Here is a 20,050-nt window from a genome sequence, read left to right as displayed (position 1 = left end):
GAGGGGAAACTAGCCATAGAATCAGGGAACAGTCGGAGCTAAATATTAACCCTGATGTTGAAACCAAATATATGTAAACATTGACCCAGCACTGGATTCTGAAAGGTTGAGAAGTACTACTGAGGTGGTCCTCACTTCTGGGGTGCCTGGTAAATGGTCAGAGAGATAAGCACAGGGGACAGATTTAAGGCCACACAGATTCTGTTTTGTGCCCAGGGATATAGACACTCTCATGCAGCACAGCAGTGAGGAGCCATTGCTTTATGGAAGAAATTCCATTGGGTTACTTCCCGAGAAGACTATAAAGCCAATGGGAATCCTATATTTGACAGGAAATGAAGTTGGCAACTATTATCCATGAACATGGACAAAGCTAAAGAAATCATAAACCTTCTTTATAGAAAGAACACATTTGCAAGACAAAAAGTAGCTATTAAGTATTCTATATATATGACTTTGGTGTACTCAGTATCTTCCACAAGTTTTCCCAGTAAAGTGAGCATCTAGTGTTTGTATTTCTTCAGTGTGTCCTTTATTTTGTCATTAGAACTTGGAAAATAACCCAGTTCTACTGAATGATTGACAAGACTTAGGCCATTTCAGTAGCTTCAGAAAAGCAGGAAAGTCACAGTGAAAAAATAAGGAGAGAACAGAAAGGGACACCATAATTACCACTGTGCATTTCCTATTTAGACGTTCACAATATCTGTGTTTTACTTACCCTTTTCCTTGTCTTGTCTTTAAGGAATGGTTTGATGAGTGTGTAGAGGGCGTGAATGTACCAGGGCTGGTTGACAAAATGGACTCCTCCAAAGCGGGCCGGAAAGCTGTCCTGCAGTGCAAGGAGAAATGCAGATGGATTTGTGAGAGTCTCAGGTTAGACAGAAGCCAACAGGACCACAACCCCAAAGGGCAGCTTGTTCCTTGCCATCTGCTGACACATGGAAGAGTGCTGGTGGTACAATGGTCAAGTGCTTAGCTGTCAAACTCAAAGTCAGTGGTTAGAATTCACAAGCTTCAGTTACTCCAGAGGAGAATGAGGAGGAGGTCAGTATACTTAATGATTACAGCCTTGGAAACCTGTGAGCAGTTCTACTCTGTCTTCAGGGTTACTGTGAGTCAGAACAGTGTCCTTATTGTTATAGTTGCCTTTGTTCCCCTCGTCTCTCTCCTGTTGAGTCCGTGACTTAAAATGTTAGAAAGGGTATCTTTCCCACATCACAATTATCTGACTTCCTACAAGGCGTATCAGTTGTGTAGCCTGGTGAGTGAGGAGGCTCTGTAGTCTATTGCTTCACTGAGCTAGAGAACCAAGTCCAGACGAGGAAACATAAGATGTATATCCCAACTGAATTTTGAGAACATCTCAAGAACAGATTTGTCATATTGAATACTAATGATAGATCTGATGAGCTGTGGGAGGACATCAAGAACCTCATTCATGAAAAAAGCAAAAAGGTAATTATAAAGACAAGAAAGAAAAAGAACAAAGTAGATGTAAGAAAACACTCTGAAACTTCCCATTAAATATAGAGTAGCTAAGGCAAATGGAAAAAAAACAATGAAGGTAAAGAACTGAATAGAAAATTTCCAAAGGACAACACCAAAAGACAATGTCAAATACAAAGAATAAATATGCAAAGAGGAAGAGTTAGGAAATCAAAAAGGAAGACCACACTCAGCATATCTTAAACTGATTTGTAAGATTCTAGGCATTGACTAAATGGCATTGAATTTGGTCTGGTTTTATGGGCAAAATATTGAAAGATGTAGAAAAAATAAAAAGAAAATGGAAAGAATAAAGAGTCACTGTACCAAAAAGGATGAGCCAACCTTCCACCATTTCCAAGAGGTAGCATATGAGTAAAAGCCAATGGTACTGAAGAAGAAATTCAAGCTGCATTAAAAGCATTAGCCAAAAATAAAGCTATAGGAATTTATGGAATACCAACTGAAATGCTTCAAGAAGTGGATGAAGAACTGGAAGCACTTACAGTTGGCCAATTGACTGGAAGAGATTCATATTTGTACCCATATTCCAAGGAAAAGTGACCCAACAGAATGCTCAAACTATGGACCGCTATCATTGATATCACATGCAAGTGAAATTTTGCTGAAGATCATCCAATAATGGTTGCAGCAGTGCATTGAGAGGGAACTGCCAACTTCCAGATGCCAGAGGCTGGATTCAGAAGAACAAGGGATATCTTTGCTGATGTCAGCTGGATCTTCGTTCAAAGCAGGCAATACCAGAAAGATGTTTACTGACTTTGAAAAGACATTCAGCTGTGTGGAGAATCACAAGTTCTAGATGCCCATGAGAAGAATATGAATTCCGCAACACTTCGTTATGCTCATGACACTCTCTTGCTTGCCTACACTGAAGAGGACTTGAAGCACTTGCTGAGGAAGATAAAGGATTGTAGACTTCAGTATTGATTACAATTCAATGTAAAGAAGACCAAAATCCTCACAACTGGACCAAGAGGGAACACCATGATAAAACATCATGGAGAAAAGATTGAAGTTGTCAAGGATTTTGTCTTTTTTGAATCTGAAACCAGTGCTCATGGAATCAGTAGGCAAGAGATCAAAGGATTGGGTAAATCTATTGTACAGACTTCTTCAGACTCTTGAGAAGCAAAGATGTTACTTTGAGGTAGAAGGTGCACCTGACCCAAGCTACGGTGTTTTCATCGCCTCATATGCATGTGAAAGTTGGATATCAAATAAAGAAAACCAAAGAAGAATCAACTTTGAATCGTGGTGCTGGCAAACAATATTGAAAGTACCATGGACTGCTTGCTAAAAGGACAAAAATATCTGCCTTGGAAGAAGGAAAGCTAGAATATCATTTGAGGGCACCTAGGAAAAGAGCTCAAAGGTAATGGAAGTTTTCACAGTTTTTTTAAAGATCCCTGTATATTCCTGAGGGTTATATTGTTGCTGCTGTTGTGAGTCGTGGTGTTTCCAGTGTCCTTGAGGCAATTCTGACTAACTTGGGGTAACGCCATGTGTGTAGAGTAGAATTGTCACATATGATTTTCATGGCTGTGACCTTTCAGAAGCAGCCTGCCAGGCCTGTCTTCTGACAGCTCAAACCCCCAGACTTGGAAGAACCATATTTTACCCATTTTTATGTGCCCGGAGTCAAGTGTAAAATCTAATAAGGCTATGAATCGTACAATTCAGAGGTGGCTGGGGCTGATCCCTGGGTGACTATTGCACTCAGTGATTACTTATTGAATGAATAAGTGAATAATAATAAATACATCAGGACCTCTGAACAGAGAAGATCGGCATTTGCAATATACTTTTCACCTTTCGTAGAGGTGCCCTGGTGGTGTAGTGGTTAGGTGTTGGCAGCTAACCGCAAGGTCAGCAGTTGAAACCAGCAACCACTCCTCAGGAAAGCAGGATGCTTTATAAAGATTTATAATCTCAGAAGCCCACGGGGGGGGGGGGGGAGTGTTACCCTGTTCTATAGGGTTGCTATGCATTAGAATGGAGTTGATGGCAGTGAGATTTGGTTTGCTTTTCCCCCTTCCATAGAGTCCTGGTAGCACCGTGGTTAAGTGCTCTAGCTGCTAACTGAAAGGTGGGTGCTTCAAACTCACCAGCCACTGTGAAGGTCAGCAATGTGGCCGCATGCTGCTATAATGATGTACAGCCTCGAAGACCGCTGTGGCAGTCCTATTCTGTCCTATAGAATCACTATGAGGAGGAAGCTACCAGACAGCAGACAATATGAGGTCTCTTCTTCCTTCAAAGCTCACCCACCTGAGAACAAGCTAATCTGTCTTTCCTTAAATCAGTGTAACTTTTGACTGACACGCAGTGAAAGTGAAATGCCTGTCAGGTGCAACCAGGATTAGAATGCCTAAAAAAGGCATATTCTCAGGGTTAGAAAACCTGGCTACCCAGGCCAGCTTTTCTTTGACCATGATAACTTTTCAATAAATTTAGACCTCTAAATCAACCTTTGCCTTAATTTCTTACAAATAGGAGTATCAGTTCTGGCATGATCTGGCCAAGAATTATCTTAAATCTGAAACAATTGCTTCATATCTCGGCCACATGCTGCCCCTGGACCAGTCTGTTGTTAGGTGCCATTAAGTCAACTCCGATTGACCCGTAGCAACTCTACGCACAACAGAATGAAACACTGAATGGTCCTGCGCCATCCTCACAATTGTTCCTACGTCTGAGCCCATTGACGAGCCACTGTGTCAGTCCATCTCCTTGAAGGCTTTCCCTCCTTTTTTGCTCCTTCAATTTACCGATCATGATGTCCATCTCCAGGGATTGGTTTCTCTTGATAACATGTCTAAAATATGCAAGATGGAATCTTGTCATCTTGCCTCTAAGGAATTCTCTGGCCTTACTTCTTCCAAGACAGATCAGTTTGTCCTTTTAGCAGTCCTTGAGTACTTTCAATATTCTTCTCCAGCATCATAATTCAAAGGCATTGATTCTTCTTCGGTCTTTCTTATTTAATGTGCATATGATGCAATGAAGAATACCATGCCTTGAGTCAGGCACATCTTAGTTTTCAAAGTATTATCCTTGGTTTTTCAATACTCTAAAGACATCTTATGCAGCAGATTTACCTAATGCAAATCTTTTGATATCTCCACTGCTTCTTCCATGAGCATTGATTATGAATCCACAAGAGACAAAATCCTTGACAACTTCAACCTTTCCTCCATTTATCATGGAGAACATGGGTTTGTACATATCTGTTTTATGCCTCTTACTTCATTAGGATATTTACTTAGCAAAGGGGATTGCTGGATCATATGGAATTTCTATTCTTAGTTGTATGAGGTAGTGTCATTGTTTTTCACAGTAGTTACACATAATTACAGTACCACCAGTAGCATATAGAGTTCCGATTTCTCCACTCTATCTCCAGATAGCTTCCTATTTATTTATTTATAACTTGGCCGTCATTGTCAGTCATTTGGATGTCATCTTTGGTGAACTATCTTAGACAAAAACAAACCAAAAAATTCAGAGGCTGGGGTAAAAATCAAACTTACTACCTCACTCTTGAGGAAGAGCATTGGGAAAAATTCATTGGAGACATAGAGAAACTAAACAACACAATAACACATGGAACACATCTGGATTCCTGTTGATAATGAGATAGTTATGAAAAAGAAATCAAGAAAACAAGCCCATACATAAAATTTAATAATTCACTGCCATTGAGTTGACTCTGATTCATAGGGCAGGGTGGAACTGACTCTGTGAGTTTCTGATACTGTAAATCTTTATGGGAGTAGAAACTTCACTTCTGGTTTTATATGTAGAGAATAGCAAGGAGTCTATAAAAAGACTTTTGGAAACAATTGAGGAATTTGGTAAAGTAGCAGGATACAAGATTAACATGCAGAAATCCATTAGATTCCTATATACCACTGAAGAGTTTAAAAGATGACATCAAGAAAACAATACCATTTACAATAACCACATAGAAGAAATACCTAGGAATAAACCTAACAAACGAAATAAAAGACCCATGCAAAGTAAACTAAAGAACATTCCTATGGGAAACCCGGAAACCTACGCAAATGGAAGAATCTCCCATAGTTACGGATAGGTAGGCTTAATATTTTGAAAATGTCAATACTTCCAATAGTAATCTAAAATACAATTCCTATCCAAATTCCAACATCATTCTTTAAAGAAATGGAAAAACTAATCACCTACTTCATATAGCGAGTTAAGGGACTCAGTATAAGAAAAGAACTTCTCAAAAAGAAGAACATGGATGGCCTTACAGTAAGCGACCTCAATACCTACTACACAGCCATCATAGTCAAAATGGCCGGGTCCTGGTATAATGCTATTTACATATGCCAATGGAACAGGATAGAACACCCAGGAATAAAATCATCCACCTATAACCAACTGATTCTCAACAAAGAATCAAAAAACATTAAATAGTAAAAGGACACCCTCTTCAATAAATGGTGCTGGAAAACTGGATCTCCATCTGCAAAAGAATGAAACAGGAACTACACTTTACCCCAAGCACAAAAATAAATTTAAGATGGAGTAGAGATTTAAATGTTACATGATAACATTAATAAATCAAACAATACATAAGCCACTGTTTTTAAATGAGGAAAAGAAAGTGATGAATTTGCCTGGATTAAACTAGCTGGCACTTCAGTGCTACTTATCTCAACGAGACACAGAAACACGACAGCTGTTGGTCTACTTGAGAGTTCAGCGGGTTGAGGACAGTATTAAGCGAGTCAATCACTAGTCAGTCACTCGGTGTATGAAGAAAAAGTGGAGTCTCAGAGACACATGCCCTGATTAAATGGGAAAAGAATGGTCTCTAGACTGTTAGCAGAACACCTCAAATCCTCAAGGCATTCATCAGCGAGGCTATTTATCTACTCTCCCAAGCAAAGGAATGAATAGGCCAGGCTTAAAAGACCTGATGGGAACCTAAATAAATAAAAGAGGATAAGACTGATTAATTTATAAGAAAAGGTTTTGTGTTTAATTTCTGGGTTTTTCATTTTTTAAAGAGGCCCTTTCGTTATAATATTAATATATGACATATTTCAAAATGACCAATAGAATCCATTCACATAACCTTAAACTCAAACAATATAAAAGTTACTGTTATTAGATGATAGCAGGTGGTTCCCACGTATAGTGATCCTGACCTAAATACAACAAAGGAAATACTTCCTGGCCCTGGATGACCCTCAGAATTGTTCTGTGTGAGCGCATTGTTAGCACCACTGTGCCGATCCACTTCCGTGACAGTCTTCCTCTTTTACCCTGGCTTTCTATTCACCAGACATGGTACCCTTTTCCAGAGACTGGTCATTTACAGGTCCACAGCACAGTCAGCGCAGGAAGTCTGAGAACTTGTAGGGAACAGAATGCCACAAGTAGGTGACTTTAGCAAAGAGAAATTTGCTCTCTCACAATTTAGGAGGCTAGAAGTCAGAATTCAGTGCACTGACAGTTAGTGAAAGACTCTATTTGTTGCCCAAGAGGATATCGTTGTCTCCTGTCAGCATCTATAAGCCCAGCATTCGGTGGAGCTCTCCATTTGACTTGGCATGAATCTTCTCCTTGGAGTAGCAGGTTCTAAGCACAGGAACCCCAGGTCCAAAGGATGTAATCAACTTCTTTTTATTTTTTCCTTTTTGATGGCAGTAGTTCCCTCTGGCCTCTATTCATATTTCTCTCTTCTGTTTATCTCTTATAAGATGAAAAGGAAATTCCTTTAGCATTGTATCAACCTGAAGGAATTTTTTGCCCGTGTTTATTGAAGGCAAAAACGGGATAGTTGGAGATACTGAATGTTTGGTCCCAGAGCACCTCAATAAAGTGAATACTGCAATGAAGGGCGTCAGATGCATTTTATGACTCCCTATAGCATCTAATATTATACTGACACTATACTATGGTTTACTAAGTGTATATCTAATGCACTAAGTACTCCACAGTAAGTATACACTGCTATACTGAGTGTATGACAGCATTATGATGTTTAAAATACTGTGGGAATTACCAAAACATAACACAGAGATGCAAAGTGAGCAGATGTTGTTAGAAAAATGGTATGGTGTACGTTTACTCAATAATGGGTTACCACAAATATTCAATTTATAAACATGGCAATTCATCTGTAAGATGTACTAAAGAGAAACATTAAGTAAAGTTTTCCTGTGTTTTGCTTTTCATCTATCACAATTAATTATTGGAAGATCAACATCCTTCTTGATCATATTTACAGTTAAATTGAACATATAGGTGTTTAAATTTTTTAAAATCTTCCTTATTAAATCAGTGAAAAATCCATTAAAATTAACCCAATTTACAAAAGCTAAACAAAACCCAATATAGTTGCCATGTAGCTGATTCTAACAGCAACTTACATCATTATACAAGATATTATTTTCCAGAAATAATATTACTTAAATGAAAGTATATCATTCACGAAGCAAAACAAAACTGTATACATCAAGATAAGGAACTACAAACAACATTTTCATAATAAAGACAGCAACAAAAAATAACAGGAAATAGTAGATAATAAACAGTCAAATGGAGAGTATGGCAATTCATTCCCATAAGACAACAAGCTGCCTTAAACTTGGAAATAAATCAATTAAAAAAACAAACAAACCTCAAGGAAAATATGAAAAGTCAAACAAATAAAAAAAGAGGGAAATCATAAAAGTCTGTTAAATAGTAAGATAAAAACAACAAAAGCAAAGAAAATTCATGAAAGAAGAGTAGCACATAAAATTATGATGAACAAAGAAACCAGTAAGATGATTAAAAAAAAACACAGAAATGAATGACAGCAACAAAACCATACCTATCAATAACAACACTGAATGTAAATGGATTAAATCCACCTATTCAAAGATAGAAACTAATATAATGGACAGGAAGGCATTACCTTTAATATGCTACTTCCAAGAAATATGCATTGCTTATAAACAAAAACAGACTAAAAGTCAAAAGGTGAAAAAATGTATCAAGCTAATGGTAGTCAAAAGAAAGCAGGAGTAGCAATCCTGATTCCTGACACAGTAGACATGAAAGTAAAAGCCATTAGAGAAGCAAAGGTCATTATATAATGATGCAAGCAATAATTAAATGAGAACACAACCATGACAAACACTTGAACCCATTTAGAGATGCTTAAAATACACTAATTAAAATCTTATAGAATTGAAGAGCCAAATAGACCATAACATATTACAAGACTTTAATACATCATTTTTAAGGAAAAAAAGATCAAGAAAGAAAATCAACAAAGATACAGAACTAAACAACATAACCAATCAACAGGCTCTCTTAGATATATACAGAATACTTCACCCAGTAAGAACTCAATACACATTTTTCTCCCTTAGTGCACATGGAATGTATTCTAGACAGAATATGTGTTAGGTTATACAACATCAACAAATTTCAAAATATTGAGATACTACACAGTATCTTGTCAGATCACCATGATATAAAATTAGAAATCAACCACTTGCCAGTAAACACCCTCCTTTAAATCAATTAAAGGAACCTGAACAATACTTTAAAATCACTGGGTGATTGAAGAAACAAAGAACACAGTTTAAAAACTACTTGAATAAATTAGAATGAAAATACAACACATCAAAATCTCTAGAACACAACAGAAAAAGAGGGCAATTTATAGCAATAAGTGTACACATAAAAATAGTTAATTAAAATAAACAACACATAATGTACAACAATTAGAACAAGACTGGCAAAAGAAACCCTCAGATATAGAAATAAAGAAATAACAAAGATCAGAGAAGAAATAAATGAATCAGAAAATTTAAAAAAATCAGAAAGACAAGAAATTCGTTTTCCAAATGTATATTTTTAATAAAGACACACTGCTGGCAAACCTAACAAGTGAAAATAGGAGGAAAAAAGCAAATATGATGAATAAGAAATGAAATGGTTCATCAAAGGGCTACCAGGCTCAACACTGGCCAAGGTCTAACTATAAATAAAACAGCACTCTGCACACTAAAGTATAATGACCAGGGCTCTCTCAGTCTTGTACTTTGAAGATATTAGTAATAGATTCTTAACCTGAGAATTATCCAATATCCTTATTTCTTTTATTTTCAGAGCCTGTTTATAGAAGTGTCTATGGAAAAGGGGCTACCATTTTGTGTGAGTTCTCTTAGGAAAATAAAAGTTTTATAAAAGAAATTAATCAAAATGTATAGAAAATTTTAAGATAAATACATCTTTTTTAAAAAGATAAAATTATATCTATAAAAGGAAATCCAGAGAGTGAATCCTCTAACCTTCGCATAGCATAAAAATCCCTTCCTCAATTTCCTGACACTTGGTTATACAAACTGGAGGTAGAGTTTTGTCTGTTTCTTCTGCACCAAGTGATCCAAATTCAGTGAAAACACTTGAGTGCAAACACTAAAAAAGCACAGTTCACTATAAGAAGTCACCATGCACAAGGTGTATTTCTGGGGTACAAAATGCCTCTGAAAAAAAACTAGAAAACCCCATGTAACCTTTATGTAGGACTTGGTTATAAAGCGAATATTTTCTAATGTTAATTTTAGTGAACTCTCAAATGGATTGGGCTAATATCTCCTAGCTTTATGCTGCTATACTAGTTAGTTTGTGCCTGTGGCAACACAATTCCAAGTTATTAATGGAAATGAAGTATCAAAAATACATAAAAAGAGGTCTATAAGAGAGAAGAGAAAGCAGGGAAGAGGGGGTGGAATAGAATACGAGGGTGGAGATTGACGAGTAGTTTGAACTGTTGAATGCATAGTTGATAGACTGAAATGTAACCACCCCCACCCTCCACATAATTGGTAAGAAAACAAAACAAAACCAACTCAGACTAAAGTAATTTTATTCAATATTCTCCTTTTCCCTACTAAAGACAAATACTACTCTGGTAGCCATAATATGGAAAATGTAGGTGGCATGAATAGCCTTATATTGTACATTTGTTGGACATACCTGTAACCCTTCAATGGCCAGTTTGAGGATGGAAGGTGTTAGTTTGGAGGCTTGTTTGAAGGAAAAATTACTCCAGTCTATAATTAAAATGAAACCATTTATCTGAAGTTCTGCATCTTCAATAAGGACTTCCAGTGAGAGCAGGATGGCCCGCAAGATGTCTGTGAAGGAGTTCCTATGGGCAGAGCAGAAAAACAGGCTGTTTTTGAGACGCGGTAGCACGTCGCATGTGAGATCTCTGGCCTCTCATATCACTGCTCCTGAGTCTAGACTCAGGATAATATTGAGTGTTTCTAGAACTAGTGAAAATGAATCTGCTAAATTGCACTATTCAAGATTCAGAGGATAGAAGCCTCCTTTTAATCTGACTCCACTATCACCCTAAACATAATGAAATATCGTTATCTGTTCCTGTGGCTAACTCAGTCTATGGCACCAGCTTTATTGTGTATAAATGTTTCCCTGACCCATCTCTGTCCCTCTTAGGGATGTGGGACCTTTGGGGACATAGACTGGATAATGATCATAGTTGTGTCCTCATGGGGTGCACAGAGAATCATACATGAAAAAATAAGAAACACATCTCAATTGCAAGTTACTTTTTTAATTAAAACTTATTTACCTGGATGCTGAAATTTTTATTAAAGTATAACATTCATATAATAACTGCTTTCACCTTTTATTCATTGATAGGGAAAAGTAAGACAGGCATAATTAAAATTTTCATTATAGGTCCACAGAGTGCAGTTTGGGAAGGAAATTGTTTGGAACATACCAGTAACTATGGAAATGCATAGACCTGAACTCTAAACAGAGCATCGACTCTCCAATGTCTCTTGTGCCTTCAAATCACATGCTGCATCTCCATTCATCAGCTATTTTTGTTCTAAAATAAACTTCTTCATGTGTAAATGGTAACAGTCATTCAGCATCAAATACTCTCTGCCTTGAAAATTATCTGAGCTGTATAAATCAAACAGTTTACGTTACTTATCAAATACTTATGAGTAGAAAAATACAGGTTTGGATGTCAAACAAGAACAAAATCTGCTCCTCTTTCGAGGAGACATCACTGACACCAGGAGTCCAGTCTTGCTATGGAATCCATGGGAAATAAGAATTGGGAGCATTCCAACGTGCTTCCGATTCTAACTAAGTGTCACGACTCAAGATTAGAAATCAGGAAATCTCAAGATAATCCGTAAGCATTACCAAACTACCTGCTCTAGTAATAAATGAGTACGTTGTATTTTCTACTTTCAAAAAACCCTCAGCTTAGTTGAAGGGGGAGCTGCCTTAGCAACCTGAGCTCAGGGGGCCAGCATCATTGGTATACTCGGTGAAGAATCCAAGGGAGGAAAGCCTCCTAAGACAAGTAACAACGGGTGTCTAGGATTGTGAGGGGCATTGGGAGAAGAGAGGGCAGGACATTTCAGGAGAGAGAACTGATGCCATTAAAAACAAAGAAATAAAACTAATTTTGTCTTTATTCAGTTCTTTAAATAATCTACCTTTATAATCTCGAGACTAAAAGAAAAAAATAGTAGTAACTTTAACCACTTCCCATGGGAAATTATTTTAACCCTCCACTCATCGTTTTTATTAAATATGTTAACTTATTTACATAAGTAAAGTCTTCATTAGGGCTTTGCTTGCTTTTCGTTCACATGAATAAATCATTATCACACTGTGTGGGCTGCTTGGTTCACTGGCAGCATGTAGTTACCTGCAGAGCACTGTGCTGCATGCTCTGCTTTCCTTCTGGAAGCCTCCTTGCCAAGGCCCCTCCCACTCACCAGGACCCAGCTCCAACGATCATGGGAGATGGTGAGACAGGCCACTTCCTATTATTTCTCTGACACTCCACTTGATGGCATGAACTCCTCACATAACCTGGCCTCCTACCACCCTTCACAGCTGTAACACGTTGTCGAAGAGACAGACAACAGAAAACATCAGTATGCACACACATGTAAAAAAAAAACAAAACGAAAGCAGGCACAAACAAGTGAATAACACTCGGATCTTCAGGAATTTGCTAAACAAATAAAGGCTCTGGAGCTACTAAGAAAACAAGTCAGAATAATGATGATCGGGTTCTCTCAACAGATGGAGAAAGAACTCCAGAGGACAACAGAAAGAATACAAGCACTAGAAACAATACACACCCTTCCAGAGAAACACCAAACAGAAAGTCAAACAAAAGATAAATACTAAAATGACAAGATTACACATTTAAAGAAATAGAGTAATAGAATCGAAGAAAGGGGAAATCGAATTAGAGAGCTTGAAAGAAATCTAGTGACTCTAATCTACGAGAGGAACAATCGACAAAAAGAGCAGTCTAAAGAAAACCTAAGAATTATGCAGACACTATCAAGAGGAAAAACTTACACCTCATTGAGAAATCATGAAATTAAGTGGCCCTCTTAGCTCACTTGTCTAATGACATAAAAAAGGAATGTGACTGGGTTAAAGGCACCAGACAAGAAACAGCATAACAGACTAGATAAGAAGCTGAGACCCATCAATAATATGCTGCTTACAAGAAACATGACACGAGCGCAAAACCAAACACATCCTAAAAATCAAAGGATAGAAATATATATTTAATATATATGATGTTATATGATATATGATCATTATATACTATATGATCATTATAAATATATATGTATATATATATTTAATGGTCACTAAAAACCAAAACAGGAGGAAAGATTAATCTCCAACAAAACATTTGAAGGTAAAATGAGAGAAAAAGAAGGGCACTACATATGTTTAAAGGACAAGAGGCCTAGAAAATTAGGCAAGATAAAAAAATCAGCCATCAAAATAAGTTAACCAAGTTCACAGAACTGAACGACTAAGAAAAAGTAATCAACATAATTAACTAACTTGGCTTTCCCCAACAACACAGTATACATTCTTTTCTACTCCACAGGAAGCATTCTCTAGAATAGACTATATATTAGAACACAAAATGAGCCTTAATAAATTAGAAAATATTGAGATTTTACAATACATTTTAGCAGACCACAAATGTATAAAATTAGAAAACAACAATAGGTAGAACAATGACAAAAAACAACCACAGAAACCAAACAACACACGGCTTAAAACCTACTGAGTGATGAAATAAGGTATGAACATTTTAAATTCCTGGGAACAAATGGTAATGGAAACACAACTAATCAAAACCTTTGTGACACAGCAAAAACAGTCCTCAGAAGGTAATTTCAGTAATAAGTACACCCTTGATAAAAAAGACAGAGAGAACCAAGATCAGCACCTTAGTCCAGCATCTTCAACTAGAAAAGAGCAGCAATCTAAACCTTCAGACGCCAAGAGAAAATAAATCATAGATAAGAGTGAAAATAAATGAACTAGAAAACAGAAAAATAATAGAAAATGTACAAAGACGTGATGGCAATTCTGCGAAATGATTTACAAAACTGGCAAATCACTAGCAAACTTAACAAGGGAAAAGAAAGAGAAGATACAAATATCATGAATAAGAGCTGAAAGCGGTGACACCACAAAACACAGGCCAATAGAATCTAACACTATATCCAAAATATGACACACCATTATCACATAGGACTCCTTCCAGGCACACAAGGATAATTCAACATTAGAAAAGCACTCTATGTAATCCATAACATAAACAAAACAAAGGATAAAATGATATGATCACCTCAATTGATGAATCAAGGATAGTTGAAAATATTCAATGCACATACCAGGTAAAAATGCTTAGCAAAATAAGAGCAGAGGGGAAGTTTCTCAACAAAATAAAGGTCACATATTAAAAAAACTCTCTCATCAACATCTTTAACAAGTAAAAATTAAGGCATTTCCCTTATAAATGGGAACCAGAGAAGGATGCCCCTTATCATCACTCCTAATAAACACTATGCTAGATGTGTTCGCCAGAACAATTAGACAATAAAAAGAAACCAAAGGAATCCAGATTGGCAAAGAAAAGCAAAACTCACTTATTTGCAGCTGACAAGATTTTACATGCAGATGATAAGAAGCCACTCCTACCCTCAAATGTTGGAAAAAATAAAAAGCTATCAATCAAATTCCTGTGTATGAAGAGAGTTCTAAAAAGACATAAAGAAAAAAATATCATTTATAATAGTCACATAAAAGATTACATACTTAGGCTTAAACCTAGTCAGAGAAAGAAAAGTTCTGTACAAGGAAACCAGCAGAACACTTTTACAGGAAACCAAGAGACACCTACACGTTCATGGATAGGAAGCTTAATATCCTGAAAATGCCAATACTACCCAAAGCAATCTATAATTGCTGTGCAATCCCAGTCCAAATTCCAACTTCATTAATTAAAGAAATGGAAAAATATAATTATTAACTTCATATGGAGAGGAGAGAGACATAAGATAAGCAAAGAATTCCTTAAAAAAGAGTAGAGTCAGAGGCCTTGCACTAGCCAACCTCAAAACCTTTATTACACAGCCAAAATACCCAAAATATCTTTGTGCTGGTACAATGATAAGTAAATAGATCAACTGAACAGAATAGAAAACTCAGAAATATATACATCCACCTACAGACAACTGATAATTGATAAAGGGGGAAAAAACAACAAGACAACAAAACACAACATTAAATGATAGAGAGCTCTTCAATAAATGGTGCTGGTAAAATTGGATCTTCATCTGAAGAAAAATGACAAAGGACCCATCCCTTATACCATGTACAAAAATAAACTCAAGATGGATCAAGGACCGGAGATGTAAATCCCAGCACTAGAAAGATCATTAATAAGAAAATAGAGACAAGCTTAAGGGTCCTGTTGCAGGGCAAACACATATTATCAAATATAACTAAGGAAACACACATAGTAGAAGACATAGTGGATGATTGGGACCTACTAAAAACAAGTCTTTCATGCATCCAAATACTTCACCAACAGAAAAGGCATTGGACAATATCCAACACCCATTTCTGATACAAACATGCAACAAAATAGGAATGGAATGGAAATTCCTTAATATAATAAAGGCCATATATGAAAACCAACAGCCAATATCATGCTCAAGAGGGAATAACTAGAAACGTTTTCTCTGAAAATGGAAACCAGACAAGGATGTCCCCTATAACCACTTTTATTCAACATTGTAAAGTCTTAGCCAGAGCCAGCAGAAAATAAAAAGAAACCAAGGGCACACAAATAGGCAAAGCAGAAATGAAACTCTCACTCCTGGGAGATGGTAGGATTCTGTATACAGAGAATCCAAAAACTCCACAAAAAGATTGTTGAAAAAATAATACAAGTAACAGGATATAAGACTAACAGGCAATTGGGTTCTTGTATACTAGCAAAGAGATCTCTGAAAAAGACATTAAGAAAGCAATATCACTCACCATAACCACACAAAAGATGAAATGCTTAGGGTAAACCTAATCAAAGAAACAAAAGACCTGTACAAAGAAAAGCACACAACAGTATTACAAGAAACCAAAAGTGACTTACATAAATGGAAGAACATCCTGCGTTCATGGATAGACAGACTGATTTATAGAGTACAATGCAATCCCAAGTTCATTTGTGAAAGAAATGGAAAAACCAATTGCCAATTTCATACGGAGAGGGAGAAGACCCAGGATAAGCAAAGAACTTCTTAAAAAGCAGAACCAGGCTGCTGGCCTCCCACTACCTGATCTAAAAAAAACCAAATGCACAGTCATAGTTATACCAAAGTGGTACTGGTACAATGCACAGATGCATAGGCCAGTGGTACTTTACAGAAAACCCAGAAGGAAATGCATTCATCTACACTCAAAATGTGACTGAAGAGGGGCTGATTTCTCAGAGTAGAGTGGAACACGGTGACTTGAGTCAGCCAAAGCCTGTGGCAGTGGAGTCTTCAGTGTCATTTTATGATGATGTAAGGAGGAACAGCTCCACAATCTGCTAATGGTCAGAACTTGGAATGTGCAAAGTATGCATCTAGGATAACTGGAACTCATCAAAAAAGGAAGTGGTACACATAAAGATCAACATGGACTGGTACTGGCCATAAAACGATTTACTAGGCCAGGAATAACCCCATCAAGAGGAATGCCATGGGGAGAGGGGGCGCCTGAGAACGAGGACCAGGGCTTAGGTCAGAGTGGTAGTGGCCAGGCCACCGAGCTTCCAGAAGGCTTTTGGTGTGCACGGCCGAAGTAACGGAAGCACCCTCCCCACAGCCAAAAGGGAGGTCAGCTCAGCCCAAGGTGAGATCAGGGAGGTTGTCAGCGAAACCCACGCTGCCCTGTGGAGACGAAGCCATAAAAGGCAGCAGGAAAGGGTAAATCTTCAGACAAAAAAGTACAAGCAAAAGGAGAAAGAGGAGCAAAGGGAAAACAGGCGGAAGGAGGTCACCAAGAAACTGAAGATTTACCTGCTGAAAATGGAGAAACGCAAAGCAACGAGAGCCCAACCTTTGATGAAGCAGGAGAAAAAGAAGCCCAGTCTCATTCATTTTATCTCTCATGGCTTATCAGTGAGCCCTGCTATCTCCCTTCTTGCACAATCCAGAGGAATAGTTCTACCAACTCTCTTGTAAATGCACATTTTTGGTAGCCCTAGAAACATTTTTGAGGAGGAAATCCCACTTCATCCCATTTACTTTTTTTTTTAAGCGTAAATGCTTTTTACAATAAGATGTGAAATAACTTACTGGTTATTTTTTATAACAACCAGAAAATAGTGGGATGTTGAATTGTAGGAGGATTTGACTTTCTTGGATGTCATTTCATGGGATTGGGTGGGGGCTGTATCCCTAACACATTGTCATGCAGTTGTATAATGTGAACATTTAATGTTTTGTTTCAGTATTAGTGATTTTTAAAAATAGAATGATGTCTGAAAACCATTCTGCCATCATGGCTTTCTTGTCAGAACTCTGTGCGTTCTGGAACACAGAACGTGGTGGTCCAGTTTTCCTCATCACTTTATGATGTGCAGTGGAGAGTTGAACATTAGAGAGTGCAGTGTGAGTGACATTAAACTGTGAATTAATGGTACTTAAGGTGAAACAGTTTAGCAACATTTGAAGATAATGGTACTTTATAACCTCTTTTTTTTAAAAAAAGATCATTTTATTAGGGGCTCTTACAGCTCTTATAAGAATCCATACATCCATTGTGTCAAGCACATTTGTTCACATGTTGCCATCATCCTTTTCAAAACATTTTCTTTTTCCTTGAGCCCTTGGTATCATCTCCTAATTTTTTCCCTCCCTCCCCCACCCTCCCTCATGAACCCTTGATAATTTATAAATTATTATTATTTTCAAATCTTACATTGACTGCTGTCTCCATGTACCCACATTTCTGTTGTTTGTCCCCCTTGGGATTGGGGGATGGGGAATAGCCTCTTTTAAAAATTGCCTCCAAATTTAAAGGTGGAAAACCACTGGAATTTAGAAATGAATTATATCTCCAGGAAATTTTAAGAATTATGTACAAATTGTTCATAATGTCTCTGTACTGATCTCAAAATAACCAATAAAATGCCAGTTATAAATGAGAGAGAGAGAGGAATGACAAGGCATTCATTGTCAAAAAGGACATTGAAAAATCAACCAATCGTAATGGAAAGTGCTGTCTGTGCTAGGATTATATCTATCTACCTTCAAGGATATCTATCTACCTTCAAGGATAGCTATCTACCTTCAAGGATAGCTATCTACCTTCAAGGATAGCTATCTACCTTCAAGGATAGCTATCTACCTTCAAGGATATCTATCTACCTTTAAGGATAGCTATCTACCTTCAAGGATATCTAACCAATGCAACTGCTAATCAAATCTATGCTTTAATCCCAAAAGTGAGTGATGAAGATATTGAAAATTTCTACCAATAATTTCATTTGGAAATTGATCAAACATACAATCAATATTTACTAATAGTTATTGCTGATTGGAATGCAAAAGTTGGAAACAAAGAGGAAGGAACAGTAGTTGGAAAATATGGTCGTGGTGAGAGAAACAAAGCTGGAAATCACAAGGTAGGGTTTTGCAAAACCAATGACTTGTTCATAGCAAATACTTTTTCAACCACACGAAAAGGTACCATACACATGACTTTTCCAGATTGAATACACAGAAGTCAAATTGACTACATCTGTGAAAAGAGACACAGGAGAAGTTCAATGCCAGTTGCTAGAACTAAGTCAAGGGTTGACTGTGGAACAGACCATGATTGCCTCATATGTAAGTTCAGGTTGAAAGTGAAGAAAATTCAAACAAATCCACAATAGCCAAAATACAACCATAAGTCTATCCCACTTGAATTTCGAGGACATCTCACAAAAATGGATTTGATACATTGAATGACAGAAGACCAGATGAACTGTAGAAGGATATCAACACATAATTCATGAGAAACAAAAGATATTAAAGCCAACAAACCCAGGACAAGGGAACAAAAAGTGATCTAAAATCAATGGTGAGGAGGGCGTAGAATGTGTGGTGGGGTTTGATCTAGTGTAATGTAGCTGAGAGGAATTACTGAGAGCCGAAAGAAAGTCGAACATGACAGTGGTGCAGGGGAAAGTAAAAGGAAATGGAGGAAAGAATTGGGAGTCATGGACATTTATAGATGTATAAATACAGGTGCATATATGTATATATGTTTATCTATAATGGTTAGGGATATAGGTCTATGTACATATAGTTATATGTTAAGTATTAAGGTAGCATATGGACATTGGGCCTCAATGCAAGAACACTTTGTTCTAACAATCTGGCATTCTGTGATGCTTACCCTCCTGACACAATCACTGAAGACAAAGTGGGTGCATAAGCAAATGTGGTGAAGAAAGCTGAAAGGAGCCTGGCTATCAAAAGATATAGTGTTTGGGGTCTTAAAGGCTTAAAGATAAATAAATGGCAATCTATCTGGGAAGCAACAAAGCCTACATGGAAGAAGCTCACCAGCCTGTGTGATTACGAGGTACCAACAGGATCAGGTATCAGGCATCAGAAGACCCAGATCAAGCATATCAATGCAAGCAAGGCGGGTAGGGGGGATGAGCAGAGAGACCCAAATCCCATCTGTAGACAATTGGATATCCCCTCACAGGACGGTCACGAGGAAGGGATGAGCCAGCCAGGGCACAATGTAGTTCTTTAGTGCTTCCTCTAGTTCTTCAATGCTTCCTCCCCACACTATCATGATCCCAGTTCTACCTTACAAATCCAGCTAGACCAGAGCATATATATTGGTATAGACAAGAGCTCTTGACACATAGGATCCAGGACAGATAAAATCCTCAGGAACAATAATGGGAGTAGTGATACAATGAGGGTAGGGAGAAATGGAGGGAGAAAGGGGGAACCAATCAGAATGCTTGACATTTAACCCGTAGAGTGACAAACAACAGAAACATGGGTGAAGGGAGACAGAGGATGGTGTAAGATATGAAAATAATAATAATTTATAATTTATCAAGGATCATGAGGGTGGGAGAAGGGGTGGGAGGAAAAAAGTGAGGAACTGATACCAA

General features: G+C 37.4%; 1 protein-coding gene across 1 annotated transcript in view; it reads right to left on the bottom strand.

Moving 5' to 3' along the window:
- CLVS1 (clavesin 1) overlaps positions 1 to 20,050 on the bottom strand; it is a 96,621-nt gene that overhangs the window by 39,013 nt on the left and 37,558 nt on the right. Inside the window, 2 exon segments of the mRNA XM_075549713.1 lie at positions 722 to 832; positions 10,522 to 10,696. Of these exon segments, the coding sequence (XP_075405828.1) occupies positions 722 to 832; positions 10,522 to 10,696 (286 nt within the window).

This window comes from Tenrec ecaudatus, chromosome 5 (genome assembly GCF_050624435.1).
Source record: "Tenrec ecaudatus isolate mTenEca1 chromosome 5, mTenEca1.hap1, whole genome shotgun sequence".
NCBI classification, from domain to species: domain Eukaryota; kingdom Metazoa; phylum Chordata; class Mammalia; order Afrosoricida; family Tenrecidae; genus Tenrec; species Tenrec ecaudatus.
This window is presented reverse-complemented; position numbering and strand designations above follow the sequence as displayed.